At 34.4% G+C, this 18,677-nt stretch overlaps 1 protein-coding gene, 2 non-coding genes and 1 pseudogene across 3 annotated transcripts; 1 reads left to right on the forward strand and 3 right to left on the reverse strand.

Annotated features, from left to right (window-relative positions):
• Positions 1-241: 241 nt before the first annotated feature.
• LOC111785813 (acetyl-coenzyme A carboxylase carboxyl transferase subunit beta, chloroplastic-like) lies at positions 242-3,388 on the forward strand. The gene is made up of 2 exons (XM_087125066.1): positions 242-2,629; positions 2,661-3,388. The coding sequence occupies exon 1, from the start codon at positions 391-393 to the stop codon at positions 1,984-1,986; it is 1,596 nt and encodes a 531-aa protein (XP_086981192.1). The 5' UTR covers positions 242-390; the 3' UTR covers positions 1,987-2,629; positions 2,661-3,388.
• A 3,864-nt stretch (positions 3,389-7,252) lies between these two features.
• On the reverse strand, positions 7,253-8,199 carry LOC147792309 (uncharacterized; annotated as a pseudogene).
• Positions 8,200-10,121: 1,922 nt separating this feature from the next.
• Positions 10,122-10,195, reverse strand: TRNAW-CCA (transfer RNA tryptophan (anticodon CCA)). Its single transcript has one exon. It is a non-coding gene; the product is annotated as a tRNA-Trp (tRNA).
• A 166-nt stretch (positions 10,196-10,361) lies between these two features.
• TRNAP-UGG (transfer RNA proline (anticodon UGG)) lies at positions 10,362-10,435 on the reverse strand. The gene has a single exon. It is a non-coding gene; the product is annotated as a tRNA-Pro (tRNA).
• Positions 10,436-18,677: the final 8,242 nt, after the last annotated feature.

The following is an 18,677-nucleotide window of genomic DNA, read 5'->3' on the forward strand; positions in this document are numbered from 1 at the left end:
TACCTTATTTGCATTGTAAAATCCTGTATTTCTATGGATATCATTTCTATTCCCAGAATTGAAACAAATTAGAATTCTGAACTTTTTTTTATGTGAATTTGATATAACAGGTGAGAAACCGCTATTTTTCAATTAAATCAATTAAATTATTAATTTAATTGATTTAATTGAAAAAAAAATTCTCTTTTGCGAGAACCCTAAGTATAACTTCACTATATTATATATAACGGAACACTTTTTTTTTAAGACCCACTCGTTAGTAGTTAATAATCCGAGTGATTGGATTTAGATCCTATTCCTGGTAGGAAATGAGATATTCAAATGATTTATTTTTTATCGAATGACTATTCATCTATTGTATTTTGATGGAAATAGGGGCAAGAAAGCTCTATGGAAAAAAGATGGTTAAATTCGAGGTTGTCTAACGGGGAGTTAGAGTACAGGTCTAGGCTAAGTAAATCAATCAATAGTCTTGGTCCTATTGAAAGTGAAGGATCAATTATCAATAATATGAATAAAAACATTCCTAGTCATAGTGACAATTCTAGTTACAGTACTGTTGATGATTTAGTCGGCATTCGGAATTTCGTATCTGATGACACTTTTTTAGTTAGGGATAGTAATAGCAGCAGTTATTCCATATATTTGGATAGTGAAAATCAAATTTTTGAGATTGACAATGATCCTTCTTTTGTAAGTGAACTAGAAAGTTTTTTTTATAGTTTTCGGAACTCTACTTATAAAAATAATGTATCTAAGAGTGATGATTCCGACTATGATAGTTGGAATAATCACATTAATAGTTGCATTGACAGTTATCTTCGGTCTCAAATCTGTATTGATAGTTACTTTTTAAGTGGTAGTCACAATTACAGTGACAGTTACGTTTATAGTTACATTTGTGGTGAAGGTGGAAATAGTAGTGAAAGTGAGAGTTCCAGTATAAGAACTAGCACGGATGGAAGTGATTTAACTAGAACGGAGAGTTCTACGGAAAGTTCTACGGAAAGTTCTACGGAAAGTTCTATCGAAAGTTCTACGGAAAGTTCTATCGAAAGTTCTACGGAAAGTTCTATCGAAAGTTCTACGGAAAGTTCTACGGAAAGTTCTACGGAAAGTTCTACGGAAAGTGATACCGAAAGTTCTAATGATCTAGATGGAACTCAAAAATACAGGCATTTGTGGGTTCAATGCGAAAATTGTTATGGATTAAATTATAAGAAATATTTTAAATCCAAAATGAATATTTGTGAACAATGTGGATACCATTTGAAAATGAGTAGTTCAGATAGAATCGAACTTTTGATTGATCCAGGTACTTGGGACCCTATGGATGAAGACATGGTCTCTTTAGATCCCATTGAATTTCATTCGGAGGAGGAACCTTATAAAGATCGTATTGATTCTTATCAAATAAAGACAGGATTAACTGAGGCTATTCAAACAGGCACAGGTAAATTAAACGGTATTCCCATAGCAATTGGGATTATGGATTTTAAGTTTATGGGGGGTAGTATGGGATCTGTAGTAGGCGAGAAAATCACCCGTTTGATCGAGTATGCTACAAATCAATTTTTACCTCTTATTTTAGTGTGTGCTTCTGGAGGAGCACGCATGCAAGAAGGAAGTGTGAGCTTGATGCAAATGGCAAAAATATCTTCCGCTTTATATGATTATCAATCAAATAAAAAATTATTCTATGTAGCAATCCTTACATCTCCTACTACTGGTGGGGTGACAGCTAGTTTTGGTATGTTGGGGGATATCATTATTGCCGAACCCGATGCCTACATCGCATTTGCGGGTAAAAGAGTAATTGAACAAACATTGAATACGACAGTCCCTGAGGGTTCACAGGTGGCTGAATATTTATTCGATAAGGGCTTATTCGATCTAATCGTACCACGTAATCCTTTAAAAGGTGTTTTGAGTGAGTTATTTCAGCTCCACGCTTTCGTTCCCTCGAATCAAAATTCAATCAAGTAAAGCCTTACTTAAAACTTCAAAAATGAATTATTTTTTTTGTGACGAACAAGTAGTTATTTACTTTATAGGAATCAAAGTAAAAATTCGAAGAATGGATTTTTCTTTGGTAACATAAGATTAAATTGTAGAAAGAATCATGCGGAGAAATTTTTTTTACCGATATTCCTTATTAGTAATTAGGAAACCCCTATTAAACAAAATAAAAGAGCAAATTATTTCTTCCGCAAAATTTGGCGGGAATAAAATGAATTTCATGCTCCCTTCTTACATTACATGTGGATATATAATCCAACTATAGCAAATAGCGGCATAGAGTCTTGCATCTTTCTACATCTCTAGAGGATCTCTAGTTTTACTACGAATCCCTGTTGTTGGATCGGATTATAACGAACTTTTGGGTAATTTGTACGAAAATCTTTATGAAATTTTATTCAAAAAAATTATAAGACAAGATAATAAATAAAATAATACAAAAGTCTATTATGATACATATATTTCATGTCGAAAGATGAGTAAGTCCATTTATTTAATTCGACATTCCGCATTCCTTTTCTATATATACTCAAGTAGATATTACTTAGTATAATTATATATGAATTAGTATAATTCTAAGATACCTTTTATAACAATCAATAAATAACAGGTAAAAATATTAATATAACAATAAATAACAGGTAAAAATATTAATATAACAATAAATAACAGGTACAAATATTAAGTCGAGGTATCCATTCTATGACAAACTTACCCTCTATTTTTGTGCCTTTAGTAGGCCTAGTATTTCCGGCAATTGCAATGGCTTCTTTATCTCTTCATGTTCAAAAAAACAAGATTTTTTAAATATGCTAGTGCCGTCTATTTTTTTTTTTTTCAAAACTTAGACTTTGACGATAACACAGCTATCTATTTAGTAGACTAGAGTCTAACATGTGGCTGACTCCAAACATAAGCGATTATACATGCGTAAACATGATATCTGAGGAAATGAATTATAAGTATTTGAAAATCGAAAATATATAACAGATCGGGCGACGAATGGTTGAGATGTAAAATCAATATATCTATATGGATGTAGGTATCTATAGGGAATCATATAAAGGTGATGTTATTATTTTAGATCTAAGTAATTCGATGAATTACTCCTAAAGTAAAGGTTCACATCAAAATAGTGCTAGTTGATTAGAGTTACTTCGGAAACAAAAAAAGTCAAATATATTTTTGTTATTCTAACAATTCCAATAAAATGCAACGAGATCTAGTATGAGTTGGCGATCAGAACGTATATGGATAGAATTTATAAGAGGATCTCGAAAAATCAGCAATTTCTGCTGGGCCTTTATCCTTTTTTTAGGTTCATTAGGGTTTTTGTTGGTTGGAACTTCCAGTTATCTTGGTAGGGATTTGATATCTTTATTTCGGTCTCAGCAAATAATTTTTTTTCCACAGGGGATCGTAATGTCTTTCTATGGGATTGCAGGTCTCTTTATTAGCTCCTATCTGTGGTGCACAATTTTGTGGAATGTAGGTAGCGGTTATGATGGATTCGATAGAAAAGAAGGAATAGTGTCTATTTTTCGTTGGGGGTTTCCTGGAAAAAATCGTCGAATCTTCCTCCGATTCCTTATGAAAGACATTCAGTCCATCAGAATAGAAGTTAAAGAGGGTATTTCTGCAGGTCGTGTCCTTTATATGGAAATCAGAGGCCAAGGGGCCATTCCCTTGACTCGTACCGATCAGAATCTGACCCCACGAGAAATTGAGCAAAAGGCTGCCGAATTGGCCTATTTCTTGCGTGTACCAATTGAAGTTTTTTGAAAAATGAAGTTCAGAATGAATGCTTTCTTAGTTCGTAGCAAGAGGGATAAAACTGAAAAGAAACAATAGTCTTTTTTATAGACCATTTTATAGAGCATAGTAATAGTATAACTTAACGGGAATTTCTTCAGAATGCTCATTTGAGCCAAAGCAGACGTATACGGAACAGACAGAAAACAGTCTTTGTCCGAAATTTTTATGCGTATGTAAATCAACTCCACAGTAACAAAAGTGGATTCTTTGATATTTTCTTTCTGTATTATTTCGAAATTCAAGGATTAACTAATGAATCACAAATCAAAAACTAAAAAACAGGGAATGGATTCATAATAGTATCCATATGACTTGTAATAGAACTTATGTTTGATATAAATATTAGTAGTGTAGAGAGGTAACGAATGAAGTGAGTTCATTAAAAAATCAAAGACGAAAAAATGGCAAAAAAGAAAGCATTCATATCTTGCATCTATAGTATTTTTGCTCTGGTGGATCTCTCTTTTATTTAATAAAAGCCTAGAATCTTGGGTTACTAATTGGTGGAATACTGGTCAATCCGAAATTTTTTTGAATGATATTCAAGAAAAGAGTATTATAAAAAAAGTTAGAGAATTAGAGGAACTCTTTCTCTTGGACGAAATGTTAAAGGAATACCCAGAAACACATCTACAAAAGCTTCGTATCGGAATCTACAAAGAAACGATCCAATTGATCAAGATGCACAATGAGGATCGTATCCATACGATTTTGCACTTCTCGACAAATATAATCTGTTTCATTATTCTAAGTGGTTATTCTATTCTTGGTAATGAAGAACTTGTTATTCTTAACTCTTGGGTTCAAGAGTTCCTATATAATTTAAGCGACACAATAAAAGCTTTTTCTATTCTTTTATTAACTGATTTATGTATAGGATTCCATTCGCCCCATGGTTGGGAACTAATGATTGGTTCTGTCTACAAAGATTTTGGATTTTCTCATAACGATCAAATTATATCCGGTCTTGTTTCCACTTTTCCGGTCATTCTGGACACAATTTTCAAATATTGGATCTTCCGTTATTTAAATCGTGTATCTCCGTCACTTGTAGTGATTTATCATTCAATGAATGACTGAAAAATCTAATGTTTGTTACTTTGTAACATAAGTAAAACATTCAAAATTGTACTTATTCCTTCTACCCATCCAGAAGGATGCCTCCTATATTCGAGTAAGATTATTTCAGTAAATAGCAGAATCATGGATAGGGAACTATACTAGGGACCTACCTAATTTTATTGTAGAAATTTTTGGGCTCAATGATTGGACCATGCAAACTAGAAATACCTTTTCTTCGATAAAGGAAGAGATTACTCGATCTATTTCCGTATCACTCATGATATATATAATAACTTGGGCACCCGTTTCAAATGCATATCCCATTTTTGCACAGCAGGGTTATGAAAATCCACGAGAAGCAACCGGCCGTATTGTCTGCGCCAACTGCCATTTAGCTAATAAGCCCGTGGATATCGAGGTTCCACAAGCGGTACTTCCTGATACTGTATTTGAAGCAGTTGTTCGAATTCCTTATGATATGCAACTGAAACAAGTTCTTGCGAATGGGAAAAGGGGCGGTTTGAATGGGGGCTGTTCTTATTTTACCCGAAGGGTTTGAATTAGCCCCCCCCCCCCCCCCCCGATCGTATTTCTCCCGAGATTAAAGAAAAGATGGGCAATCTGTCTTTTCAGAGCTATCGTCCCACTAAAAAAAATATTCTTGTGATAGGGCCCGTTCCTGGTCAGAAATATAGTGAAATCACCTTTTCTATTCTTTCCCCGGACCCTGCGACTAAGAAAGATGTTCACTTCTTAAAATATCCCATATACGTAGGCGGGAACAGGGGAAGGGGTCAGATTTATCCCGACGGGAGTAAGAGTAATAATAATGTTTATAATGCTACAACAGCAGGTATAGTAAGCAAAATAATACGAAAAGAAAAAGGAGGATATGAAATAACCATAGTGGATGCATCGAATGAGCGTCAAGTGGTTGATATTATCCCTCCAGGACCAGAACTTCTTGTTTCAGAGGGCGAATCTATCAAACTGGATCAACCATTAACGAGTAATCCTAATGTGGGAGGATTTGGTCAGGGAGATGCGGAAATAGTCCTTCAAGATCCATTACGTGTCCAAGGCCTTTTGTTCTTTTTTGGATCTGTTATTTTGGCACAAATCTTTTTAGTTCTTAAAAAGAAACAGTTTGAGAAGGTTCAATTGTCCGAAATGAATTTCTAAATCTGCGTATTTATCAACATCAAGTTCGTAAAAAAAACCAAATTTTTGTTGGCAATTCTCTAATTTAATTATGTATGATCACAAAATTATGAAAAACTTTTTCCTTGTTTTTGTTTATATTTTTTTCTATCGTATTTCGGGAATGACTTGTACCGCATTACTAGTCATAGTATGGATATTGTGAGGAAGACTATTTTACCTCTTCTTTATTTCTTTGTTTTTTACAATGCAAATAGGAGCGGTATTATTATGTCACTGGTGCCAGATTGAAATGTCATTGAATGTATCCATTTTTATTCTAATAGAATGAAATTTGATTAGATATTAAAAATAAGATAAGTAAATGGAGAATAGAAAAAAAAAATGAAGGGAACAAAGGATTCTAGAAGGGATTATTCATCTTCCTAGTCTTTGATACCAGAAAAATTCCTTTTCTTGTTCTTGTGTCGAAATAATAAAATAATTAATAATTCTTGATCCCGTTCGTCAAAGATCCCTATTCTTGGTTTCAATTTTTCCCGGTTTATCAGAACCATTTTTTGATTTATTACATAAGTAGTGAACAAATTCAATGAATTTATAAATTCTATTTTATATTAAAATAACTAGAGAAAATTCTATTAGTATATTTTACTATATTAAAGGGTTTGTGATATCTGATCGATAGAAATATATTATTGTTATATTGGGATTGTGTCATCCATAAGGAGGGAATCGAGTGATTCTCTCTTTCTTTTTTTTTCGCTTTGAAAGTATCGACCGATACTATCGCAAAAGAGATGGTCTGAATCAATTTTTTGAAGCAATTCAGAATCAGAAAGAAATAAGTTTTGTGAAACATCGGAAAGATCCATTTTGTCATTTATATGAATAAATTATTCTAATTAGTAAGAGCTCAACGGGACCTACCCCCTCTTTTTTTCTGATTCGAGGGGGATCCTGTTGAGTTCTTACGCTTTCATGTCTACAACTCAGTTCATCCGATTATTACAGAGATGAACCTAATCCAGAATATGAACCATAAAAGAAAATACCGACTAAACCGATCACAGGAATACCAGTTACAGTACTTATTATCCAAAGAGGAATCCTTCCAGTAGTCTCGGCCATTTGTCCCACTTCCCTCCCCATTTCATCAAGTGGTCGTGCTAGAGACAGAAACAGTCATAGATAATTATGAGATGATATCCTTCCGAATGGGATAAGATAATTCGTACTATTATTTAGTATTTTCTTTTATTTAATTGAAGAAATAATTGGAAAATAAAACAGCAAGTACAAAAATGAGTAATAACCCCCAGTAAAGACTGGTACGATTCAATTCAACATTTTGTTCGTTCGGATTTGATTGTGTCATAGCTCTATAATTCGGATTAGGTTTATCGTTGGATGAACTGCATTGCTGATATTGACCCTAAAAAAGAAACGGTAGGTACAGCTAGTCCGTGAACAGCCAACCATCGCACTGTAAAAATAGGATAAGTTTTATCGATAGTCATTTGTTCCTCCTAAAAAGATCGACTAAATTCATCGAGTTGTTCCAAAGAATCAAAACGGCCACTTATTAATGGAATTCCTTGTCGGCTCTCTGTAAAATACTCATTTGGACAAGGGCTTCCAAAAACATCGTAAGCTAAACCCGTGCTGACTAATAACCAACCTGCAATGAATAGAGAAGGTATAGTAATGCTATGAATGACCCAGTATCGAATACTGGTGATAATATCAGCAAAAGAACGTTCTCCTGTGCTTCCAGACATGCCGAGCTCCACATATTCTTGTACAGTCAAAAGGGGATCGATTTCGTAAAAGATGAGATCAGTAAATGGAAATTCACTGAAATTTTATCTTTGTAAGATCGTCAATATTGTACCGATGGTGTTTTTAGAGTATACCGAATCAGTATAGCTATCCTTCTTCTGGCGCAGCAACGCAATTTCACAATCAATATCGAAATGAAGCACTAAATAATTTGTTTCTTCTTTTCTTGGTGCTTGTCGATGTAGAATCATGTACCATTCATTCAATAGAAAATTATGAAAATTCCTGTATGTAGTATTATGTAGTATTAAGAGTTCTCTCGGTTATTGGCTTCGGGCTACACAGCGAAGATTGGGTAAAATGTGAATCCGACTGGTTGGTTTATAATAATTCAGGAAGCGGATTCTCATAGTCGCCAAATTCAATTAAATTTGACTTGAAATCTAGAAATATTTCTTTTGTGTTTGTAGTTATATTTTTGTTTGAATCTTTTTTTATTTTAAGGAATTGGTTAGTCGTCCAGTAACAAGTAACAGTAGTACATAGGATTCAATGAACGAAAGAGAACAAGGAATAGAATAATAATCAATATTCGTAATGCACGCATTATTATTGTTATATTAGACTCAAAGGATCGTTCTTCACCTAATTAGAAGAATGGTTTTAATATGGAAAGAATAAATGTAGAACCTAGTTTTGAGTGATCTGATCGTGCGATACTTTTTTCTTTTTATTCAAGATTTTATGGGAATGAACCCACTACAGAAAATCTAATTAGTTGGAATCAAATTTAAATAAAGGGCATTATAAGATCATTCATTCTTCAGCGATTCAAAGAGCCTTCATGTTTGAAAAAAAGTTACACAACATAGTTTATTTATTATTTTTTCTTTTTTTATTTTGTCTTTCTAATTATTTAGAATCTATTTAATAGATTTATATATTAAATTAATTTTTAATAAATTAATTATTGTTTATAATAAGAATATTAGTTTTTACAACTCTTGCGTTGTCCAATGAATCCGTTTATTCCGAATCGCGGGATAGAGAGACAGATGACGAATTGATTTCTTACCTATGTCACAAGATTTTTGTTAGTATCATCTATAATCATAATAATAGATGAATCAAAAACTTTCAATTGGTATTTTTACTTATCCATACGCGTATCTTTCAAAAATAGAAACTTAGGGAAGTGCTTTATAAACATATGGATAAAAATAACGTATTTCATTTAGCCTCGTCATGCCTACTCTCACTAGTTATTTCGGTTTTCTACTAGCAATTTTAACTCTAACCTCAGCTCTATTTATCGGTCTGAACAAGATACGACTTATTTGATTGAAATTAATTGAATGTACAATTAAAAAAAAGAAACGTTTATGTGGTATTCTATATATTCTATATATTGTAAGTTCTTTACCTTGTCAATTCAATTTCCAATTCCTGGTCATTGAGATTCATGGGCAATACCGATTAATATTTTAAGGATAGATATTACCTCTCCTTTTCCTCGTTCAACTAAATTGAAATGATTGAAGTTTTTCTATTTGGAATCGTATTGTTTTTCTATCGTATTAGGTCTAATTCCTATTACTTTGGCTCGATTATTTGTAACCGCATATTTACACGTTTCTGTGGTATTCTATATATTCTATATATTGTAGAGTTCTTTACCTTGTCAATTCAATTTCCAATTCCTGGTCATTGAGATTCATGGGCAATACCGATTAATATTTTAAGGATAGATATTACCTCTCCTTTTCCTCGTTCAACTAAATTGAAATGATTGAAGTTTTTCTATTTGGAATCGTATTGTTTTTCTATCGTATTAGGTCTAATTCCTATTACTTTGGCTCGATTATTTGTAACCGCATATTTACAATACGGGGGATCAGTTGGACCTTTGATTAATTAAAAGTGTTTTTCTATTTGGAATCGTATTGTTTTTCTATCGTATTAGGTCTAATTCCTATTACTTTGGCTCGATTATTTGTAACCGCATATTTACAATACGGGGGATCAGTTGGACCTTTGATTAATTAAAAGTTCTTTTTTTGATGGACCTCCTACTTGCAGGAGGTAAAATTTTGATTTCTGTTGAATTATTTCAGTCTAATTTTGATCTAACAACCGCATATTTACAATACGGGGGATCAGTTGGACCTTTGATTAATTAAAAGTTCTTTTTTTGATGGACCTCCTACTTGCAGGAGGTAAAATTTTGATTTCTGTTGAATTATTTCAGTCTAATTTTGATCTAACAACAACAACAATCGAATCACGCTCTGTAGGATTTGAACCTACGACATCGGGTTTTGGAGACCCGCGTTCTACCGAACTGAACTAAGAGCGTTTTATTATCAAACTAAATGCAACCCTAATATATCTTGCATACATATATTATCATATAGAATATGATAAAATGAAATTAAAAAAAAAAGATTGATTCGGTATATGTATGTTCCATTTTTATGGATCTCAATTGATTTCTCGTTACTGTTCAGAAGATAAGTAATAGGTAGGGATGACAGGATTTGAACCTGTGACATTTTGTACCCAAAACAAACGCGCTACCAAGCTGCGCTACATCCCTTTCAATTGGTCTACAGTGTCATTGTAGAGAATCTCTGTCTTATTTTCCACATTTTTGATTTATTTCCTCCATTGGTATACACAAATTATCTTGCCATTTCTTCTTTTTTGTCTCATATCATATATTAAACTATAATAAAAAGACTTAACAAGCGGTTATTAACTATATATACATTTGATGGTATGTAATACCATTATGTATTACAAATTACTATAAAGTAGGAGGGTTTTAAATGCGAGATCTAAAAACATATCTCTCCGTGGCACCGGTAGTAAGTACTATATGGTTCGGGGCTTTAGCGGGTCTATTAATCGAGATCAATCGTTTATTCCCGGATGCGTTGGTATTCCCATTTTTTTCATTCTAGTTATTGACTTGGGAAGGGGTGAAGAAGATTAGAAAAACAATCAAATATCTGTGACTAATCCCCTTCCCCTTCTTTTTTTTAGAGTTTTTAGACTTAGAATAAGTTAGAAAAGAGAAAGAATAAAACTGGATTCAACTTCCCTCAAACTTGGACTCCGCGCGGGGTTCCAATTGAATTAATAAAAGAGTGAGAACGAAAATGAAAATGTGATGGCTAGGGCAACAATATCATACAAGATACTTAAATGCAAAACGGTACTGCGATTCTAAATTTAGAAATCATTGTATTACTATATTTTATATTTGATTGCAACGAAATCTTTTATAATTTGATTTCGAGTTACCAACTTCTCTTTTTTTCTTCATTTTGGATCGGAAAATAGAAGAGTTGCGTGAATCAAAAATACAAGGGAGGTTCATGGCCAAGGGTAAAGATGCCCGAGTAACAGTTATTTTGGAATGTACTCGTTGTGTTCGAAACGGTGTTAATAAGGAATCCGTGGGGATTTCCAGATATATTACTCAAAAGAATCGACACAATACGCCTAGTCGATTGGAATTGAGAAAATTCTGTCCCCGTTGTTACAAACATACGATTCATGGGGAGATAAAGAAATAGATCGAACCAATCGTCTGTGTGTCACCCTTTTCCAATCCAAGGAAGATGCAAAATTACATATATTAAACATATTTTCGATTTAAATATAAACAAATCAAATCCTATTTCTTAATTCTAAATTATTTTAGATCCGATCGAAATAGGATTTTCGGGATAAGGAATAAACAAACCATGGATAAATCCAAGAGACTCCTTCTTAAATCCAAACAATCTTTTCGTAGGCGTTTGCCCCCGATTCAATCGGGGGATCGAATTGATTATAGAAACATGAGTTTAATTAGTCGATTTATTAGTGAACAAGGAAAAATATTATCTAGACGGGTAAATAGATTGACCTTAAAACAGCAACGCTTAATTACTATTGCTATAAAACAAGCTCGTATTTTATCTTTGTTACCTTTTCTTAATAATGAGAAACAATTTGAAAGAAGGGCGTCTACCGCTGGAACTATTGGTCTTAGAACCAGGAATAAATAGGCTACTCTTCAATTGAATTAAAATGAAAATCCAAACTCAACCGCCGATTGATGCTTTGTTCGAAAAATCCCAAAATCTAGATTTGATTGTCGTGTCGTAAGAAAAAAAAGGAGAAGAAGAATTAATCTTTTTTTTATTGAACATATTTGCTCATTTTGACCACTTTATCATATTTTATCATACTAATTTCTACTTTACCTTCTCGGAGTTCATTCTCGAGAGAACTCCATTTTAAGCATTCCGCTGGATTCTTTCCAATCTTCTTATTTTATGATCTTATTGGAAATCATATAAAGACAATTCCAATTTAATATAGCGATTTGGGCAAGTATTTTACGATTAAGAAGCAACTGCCTCTTGTACAGATTGTGTATGAATCTACTATAACTGTAGTCTACCTTATTATATTGAATTACTGCATTTATTCGAGCGATCCACAACTGTCGAAAATTTCTTTTTTGCCTACCTCTATCCCGATAAGCTGAAGCCAAAGCTCTTATTTTCTGTTGAGTAATAGTTCGAGTAAGTCTTGAATGAACCCCTCGAAAGCTTGATGCAAATAAACGAATTTTTGTTCTACGTCTCCGAGCTATATATCCTCGTTTAATTCTAGTCATTGAATAAATGAAACTTTGATGAATAACTAATTGATTTCCTTTCAGTTAGTCCTTTCTCCTTTCCTAGTCTATTAATAACAAAAAGTATTTTTCCAATGTATAAAATAAAAATTCCAATGGCTTTTGCTACTATAACCTTCCCGACCACGATTTCTTTTTTGTTCTAGTGACCCCAAAATACGAAATTGTATTGATACTTGGTATCAAAAAAAAAAAAAACATCGAGTAAATAAAAAAAATCGAAATGGATAAAGAAATAGTGGGTTCCTTCGTTTCTATGGTTACTTCTTAAACGGTGAGGTCCTCTCTATACACTGGAGCTCCTTCTTTTATTTCATCAATGTTATTGTTAACTTGTACAGTTCACCCTCTTTGGCTCTACCCATGAATTAGCTAGTAATCGGTCTTTCACAACGAGATCTACCTATACAGTAACGGTATTTAATTATGAAGATTAGTTGGGTAGCTGACCCTCTTAGTCCGTTCTTGGAAGAATAAGGCCATAATCCTTCTGTTAAATAGGATTTCCTCTGCTTAATGGATAAGCATTTGTTACCAATGGGGAATTCTTTCTCATCTAAAATTGCAAATTGAGATGATTGGATTTGCACCAATAGAAACCATAAATTTATCTTTTTTATTTATTTTTAGGTAGTGAACGGAGTTCTTCCATTCATTCTATCCTATTCACTGGTATTTATCACTGATACGGAAAAAAATTTGTACTTTCTTTTGTCCCGGTCCATGGTCTGAACGAGTCGCACATACACCCTAGTACATGTTCCTCGACGCTGAGGGCATCCCCGAAGGGCGGGCGATTTGGTGATATTTCTGATTGGCTGTCTTGTGTTTCTAATAAGTTGTTTAATAGTTGGCATGTTGAATTGTATACATAATGAGTTGGTTTAGATCAATCCTAACGGGATGATTATGAATTACTTCTATATTCGATACTAATAATTAATAGGATTAATAGTAATAGAAAATATTATATTAACCCCCGGTAAGAAGAGAAAATCTCAAATTTCGGATTTTTGCGTGAAATCCCCGCTATTTTTTATTCAACCGCTACAACATCAACAATTCCATGAGCTTGGGCTTCTTTTGCTGACATAAAAGCATCCCTTTCCATATCTTCAGATACAACCCATAAGGGTTTGCCTGTTCTTTGTACATAAACCTTTGTGATGGTTTCGCGCAGCGTCAGTAGTTCTCCCGCGTCCAGGATCAATTCTCCCGTTTGTCCCTCATAAAAAGAACTAGCAGGTTGATGGATCATTACCCTGATGATTTAATAAATGGTTTTCTCTATCTCGCATGATCATGATGAGTCAAAAAGAATAAAAAAGATAGGATTAACAATCGTACAGGCATCCTTTGTGCAGTGCATACGGCTCCACAATGGAATTCGTTTTTACCTTCCATCGAAGGAATAGAAAATGGAGGATCTATCAGACCGGGGACAGTAAATTATCCAATAACCACCCTTCCTTTTTTTTTGTAATTTTAAAATAAATACTAGGATGGTTCCGTTGCTTTATTATTTCGTTTGTTATTCAGCAATCCCAAAGTTTCTTTTTTTTTTTCCTTAAAAAAAAATATTTCGTAGTCTTTCATAACAGAAATATTGTTAAGAGTCTTCCGTCCTGAAAACAAAAAAGTTTGTGACGCTGAAAGAGGCCTCCGATAAATCAGCTAAAATCACAAATGCCTTTTATCTCATACTACTCTTTCGATACATAACCTAATGGTTTAGAAAAAAAACAAGAAAAAAATTCTCATATGGAATTCAAAGTGCCATGCTATTATTACTTAATATTCATATTTTCTATGGCGAAGGCATAGTTTTTCTTTTTTGTCTAAAAAAAAACTCATTGGCGCCGAGCGTGAGGGAATGCTAGACGTTTGGTAATTTCTCCTCCGACCAGAATAAAAGATCCCATTGAAGCGGCTAATCCCATGCATATTGTATGTATATCTGGTTTCACAAATTGCATAGTATCATAAATAGCTATTCCGGCTATTACCCCTCCACCGGGAGAGTTTATACCGGGAGAGTTTATAAATAAATACTGATCTTTGTTCTCATCCTCTATACTGAGATATATCATAAGACCAATAATTTGATTCGAGGTCTCGCTCTCAACGTCTTGGCCTAAAAAAAGTAATCTTTGTCGATAAAGTCGGTTGATTAGGATAAAATTGTATCCCTTAAGAACCGTACGGGCACCTTTTGATGCATACCGTTAAAAAAAAATAGCGAAAAAAAGAATCAATGTTTAGATTGTACCCTTCTTTAGAGGACTCTTTCTAACTTTTAATGAAGGGGCTTTTTCTTCCCTTCCATTTTTTCAAGAAAGATGAGTTTTGTCCTTTGGCCCGCGGTCGTTTATCTATACTAGAAATTTCAATAAATAAAAAAACAATTCATTAAAATTTCAATTTATCGAACTAACTTTTCATTGATGTATTGTTTCATCGAGATCAAATTGCAATTGCGATGTCATTTTCTTGTTCCCGAATGGTCTTCTTCAATTCTTTTAGGTTTATGCTCTACTCCGAGTAAAGATCTGCCCGATTTGGATTTGCACATATAGGACAAATGCCCCAATAGCATGTCTTTTTGCTACGACTTCTTTTTTTTTTTCAATTTACTTCATGCTTGTAAACAAATATTCAACCAATGTATTCATCATATTACTCCATTAATTAACAGTTTTCTATCAATCCTATTTATAAATAGAATATGATACAAGTAGTAATCATAGAATAGATAGATTCCAAATTTCCAAATTGGGTTTTTTCTAAGCGGAGCCTGGATACTTCATTTTATTAGTACAACCGAGAAAACCATAAATTATTCTAATTGGTAATATTAATCTGGATACCCCCCAAAAAATAGATCTAATTCCACTTCACGCTCCAAATTTTTGATAATGAAATCAATCCGTCTTGGGCGAAAGAGAGGATACCTCGATCGGGGAAGAGAACGGGGAAATACCATATGACCCAATATATCTGACAAGTCGCACTATAGGTCAACCCACGATGCATCTTCATCTCCAGGACTTCGAAAAGGGACTTTTGGAATACCAACCGGCATTAAAGCAAACAAAAAAGAATTAAGTACTATAGCTCACTTTGATGTGGAAGCGTAACAACGGGTTTATTGTCTTAATAAATAAGATCGGTCTTTCTTTATCATATTTTATCTTTTACCATATTTTATACATAGATTGAATAAGTTCATAAAAAAGGAAAACAGAAGGAATAAAGGAAAATTCTTCCGAATAGGTTTTTGAATGATGAACAAATATGTATACATTCACTCATAAAAAATAGGATCAATTCCCATCCACCATTGCGCATTGGTACTTATCGAGTATAGAATAGATCTGCTTCTTTTTGTTCCTACGAATAGAATAGAATTGTTCCATTATTACTAAAAGAATAGACCAAATATTAATCCTTTCGCCAAGATAATCCCCTCACCTCAAAGGGGGAGGTCCATAGCATAGTTTTTTTCAGTGCAATAAAGTTACATAGTGTCTATTTTTCGTTGATAAAGGGGTATTTCCATGGGTTTGCCTTGGTATCGTGTTCATACGGTTGTATTGAATGATCCCGGTCGTTTGCTTTCTGTTCATATAATGCATACAGCTCTAGTTGCTGGTTGGGCCGGTTCAATGGCCCTATACGAATTAGCAGTTTTTGATCCCTCTGATCCTGTTCTTGATCCAATGTGGAGACAAGGTATGTTCGTTATACCCTTCATGACTCGTTTAGGAATAACCAATTCATGGGGGGGTTGGAGTATCACAGGAGGGACTATAACGAATCCGGGTATTTGGAGTTACGAAGGTGTGGCCGGAGCACATATTGTGTTTTCTGGATTGTGCTTCTTAGCAGCTATCTGGCATTGGGTGTATTGGGATCTAGAAATATTTTGTGATGAACGTACAGGAAAACCTTCTTTGGATTTGCCGAAGATTTTTGGAATTCATTTATTTCTCTCAGGGTTGGGTTGCTTTGGTTTTGGTGCATTTCATGTAACCGGATTGTATGGTCCGGGAATATGGGTATCCGATCCTTATGGATTAACCGGAAGGGTACAAGCTGTAAATCCTGCGTGGGGTGTCGAAGGGTTTGATCCTTTTGTTCCGGGCGGAATAGCCTCTCATCATATTGCAGCAGGTACATTGGGCATATTAGCGGGCCTATTCCATCTTAGTGTTCGTCCGCCCCAACGTCTATACAAAGGATTACGTATGGGAAATATTGAAACCGTCCTTTCGAGTAGTATCGCTGCTGTCTTTTTTGCAGCTTTTGTTGTTGCTGGAACTATGTGGTATGGTTCAGCAACTACCCCGATTGAATTATTTGGTCCCACTCGTTATCAATGGGATCACGGATACTTCCAGCAAGAAATATATCGAAGGGTTAGTGCCGGGCTAGCCGAAAATCAAAGTTTATCAGAAGCTTGGTCTAAAATTCCTGAAAAATTAGCTTTTTATGATTACATCGGGAATAATCCCGCAAAAGGTGGATTATTCAGAGCGGGTTCCATGGACAACGGGGATGGAATAGCTGTTGGGTGGTTAGGACACCCTGTTTTTAGAGATAAAGAAGGGCGCGAACTTTTTGTACGCCGTATGCAGACCTTTTTTGAAACATTTCCGGTTGTTTTGGTAGACGGCGACGGAATTGTTAGAGCCGATGTTCCTTTTCGAAGAGCAGAATCGAAGTATAGTGTTGAACAGGTCGGTGTAACTGTTGAGTTCTATGGTGGTGAACTCAATGGAGTCAGTTATAGTGATCCTGCTACTGTGAAAAAATATGCTAGACGTGCTCAATTGGGTGAAATTTTTGAATTAGATCGTGCTACTTTGAAATCCGATGGGGTTTTTCGTAGCAGTCCAAGGGGTTGGTTTACTTTTGGGCATGCTTCGTTTGCTTTGCTCTTCTTCTTCGGACACATTTGGCATGGTGCTAGAACCTTGTTCAGAGATGTCTTTGCTGGGATTGACCCAGATTTGGACGCTCAAGTAGAATTTGGGGCATTCCAAAAACTTGGAGATCCAACTACAAAAAGAGTTAGTCTGATACAAGATTGCTCTGTTCCTTTTTTCCTTTATTTTTTGATTTGACATAGATGCTGACTTTTCATTTCTTTGACTCTTATCTTGGTCTTTTTTTTATCCGGAAAAAGATCCCAACTAAACAGGTATGGAAGCTATAATTGTAAACCGAAATCAAATCTATGGAAGCATTGGTTTATACATTCCTTTTAGTCTCGACTCTAGGAATAATTTTTTTCGCTATCTTTTTTCGCGAACCGCCTAAAGTTCCAACTAAAAAGGCGAAATGATTTCTCATTATCTCAATTGAAGTACTGAGCCTCACAATATTGTGAGGCTCAGTACTTCAACTAGTCCCCGTGTTCCTCGAATGGATCTCTTAGTTGTTGAGAGGGTTGCCCAAAAGCAGTATATAAGGCATACCCAGTAAAACTTACAAGTAAACCAGATATAGAGATGGCAACTAGGGTTGCTGTTTCCATTATTATATAATTTCAAGACCACAATGGATCTATGATAAGATCATTTATTTACAACGGAATGGTATACAAAGTCAACAGATCTCACTGAATAAACAAAAATATAGGATTATTTATGGCTACACAAACCGTTGAGGATAGTTCTAGATCTGGGCCAAGACGAACTATTGTAGGGGATTTATTGAAACCATTGAATTCAGAATATGGTAAAGTGGCTCCTGGGTGGGGAACTACGCCTTTGATGGGTGTCGCGATGGGTCTATTTGCGATATTCCTATCTATTATTTTGGAGATTTATAATTCTTCCATTTTACTGGACGGAATTTCAAGCAATTAGATTGGATTCACAAGAACCCCTAAATAACCTTTCAATAAAAAGTAAAGTCTAAAGTATGTAGGTTTCCGCTTTTTAGCCCACTCTTTTTTGGTAGTTCGATCGTGGAATTTCTTTTTTTCTGTATTTCCGGAATATGAGTGTGTGACTTGTTAGAATTGATCCTATGGATACGACAGAGAAGAAGTCGGTCATCTTGATCAAGATGATTTTATCTCCTTGGATATTCAGTCTAGGCTAGTATCTGGAGCACAGAATATATGAAATAGATT

Source organism: Cucurbita pepo, chromosome 6, assembly GCF_057944985.1.
Source record: "Cucurbita pepo subsp. pepo isolate OVF chromosome 6, ASM5794498v1, whole genome shotgun sequence".
NCBI classification, from domain to species: domain Eukaryota; kingdom Viridiplantae; phylum Streptophyta; class Magnoliopsida; order Cucurbitales; family Cucurbitaceae; genus Cucurbita; species Cucurbita pepo.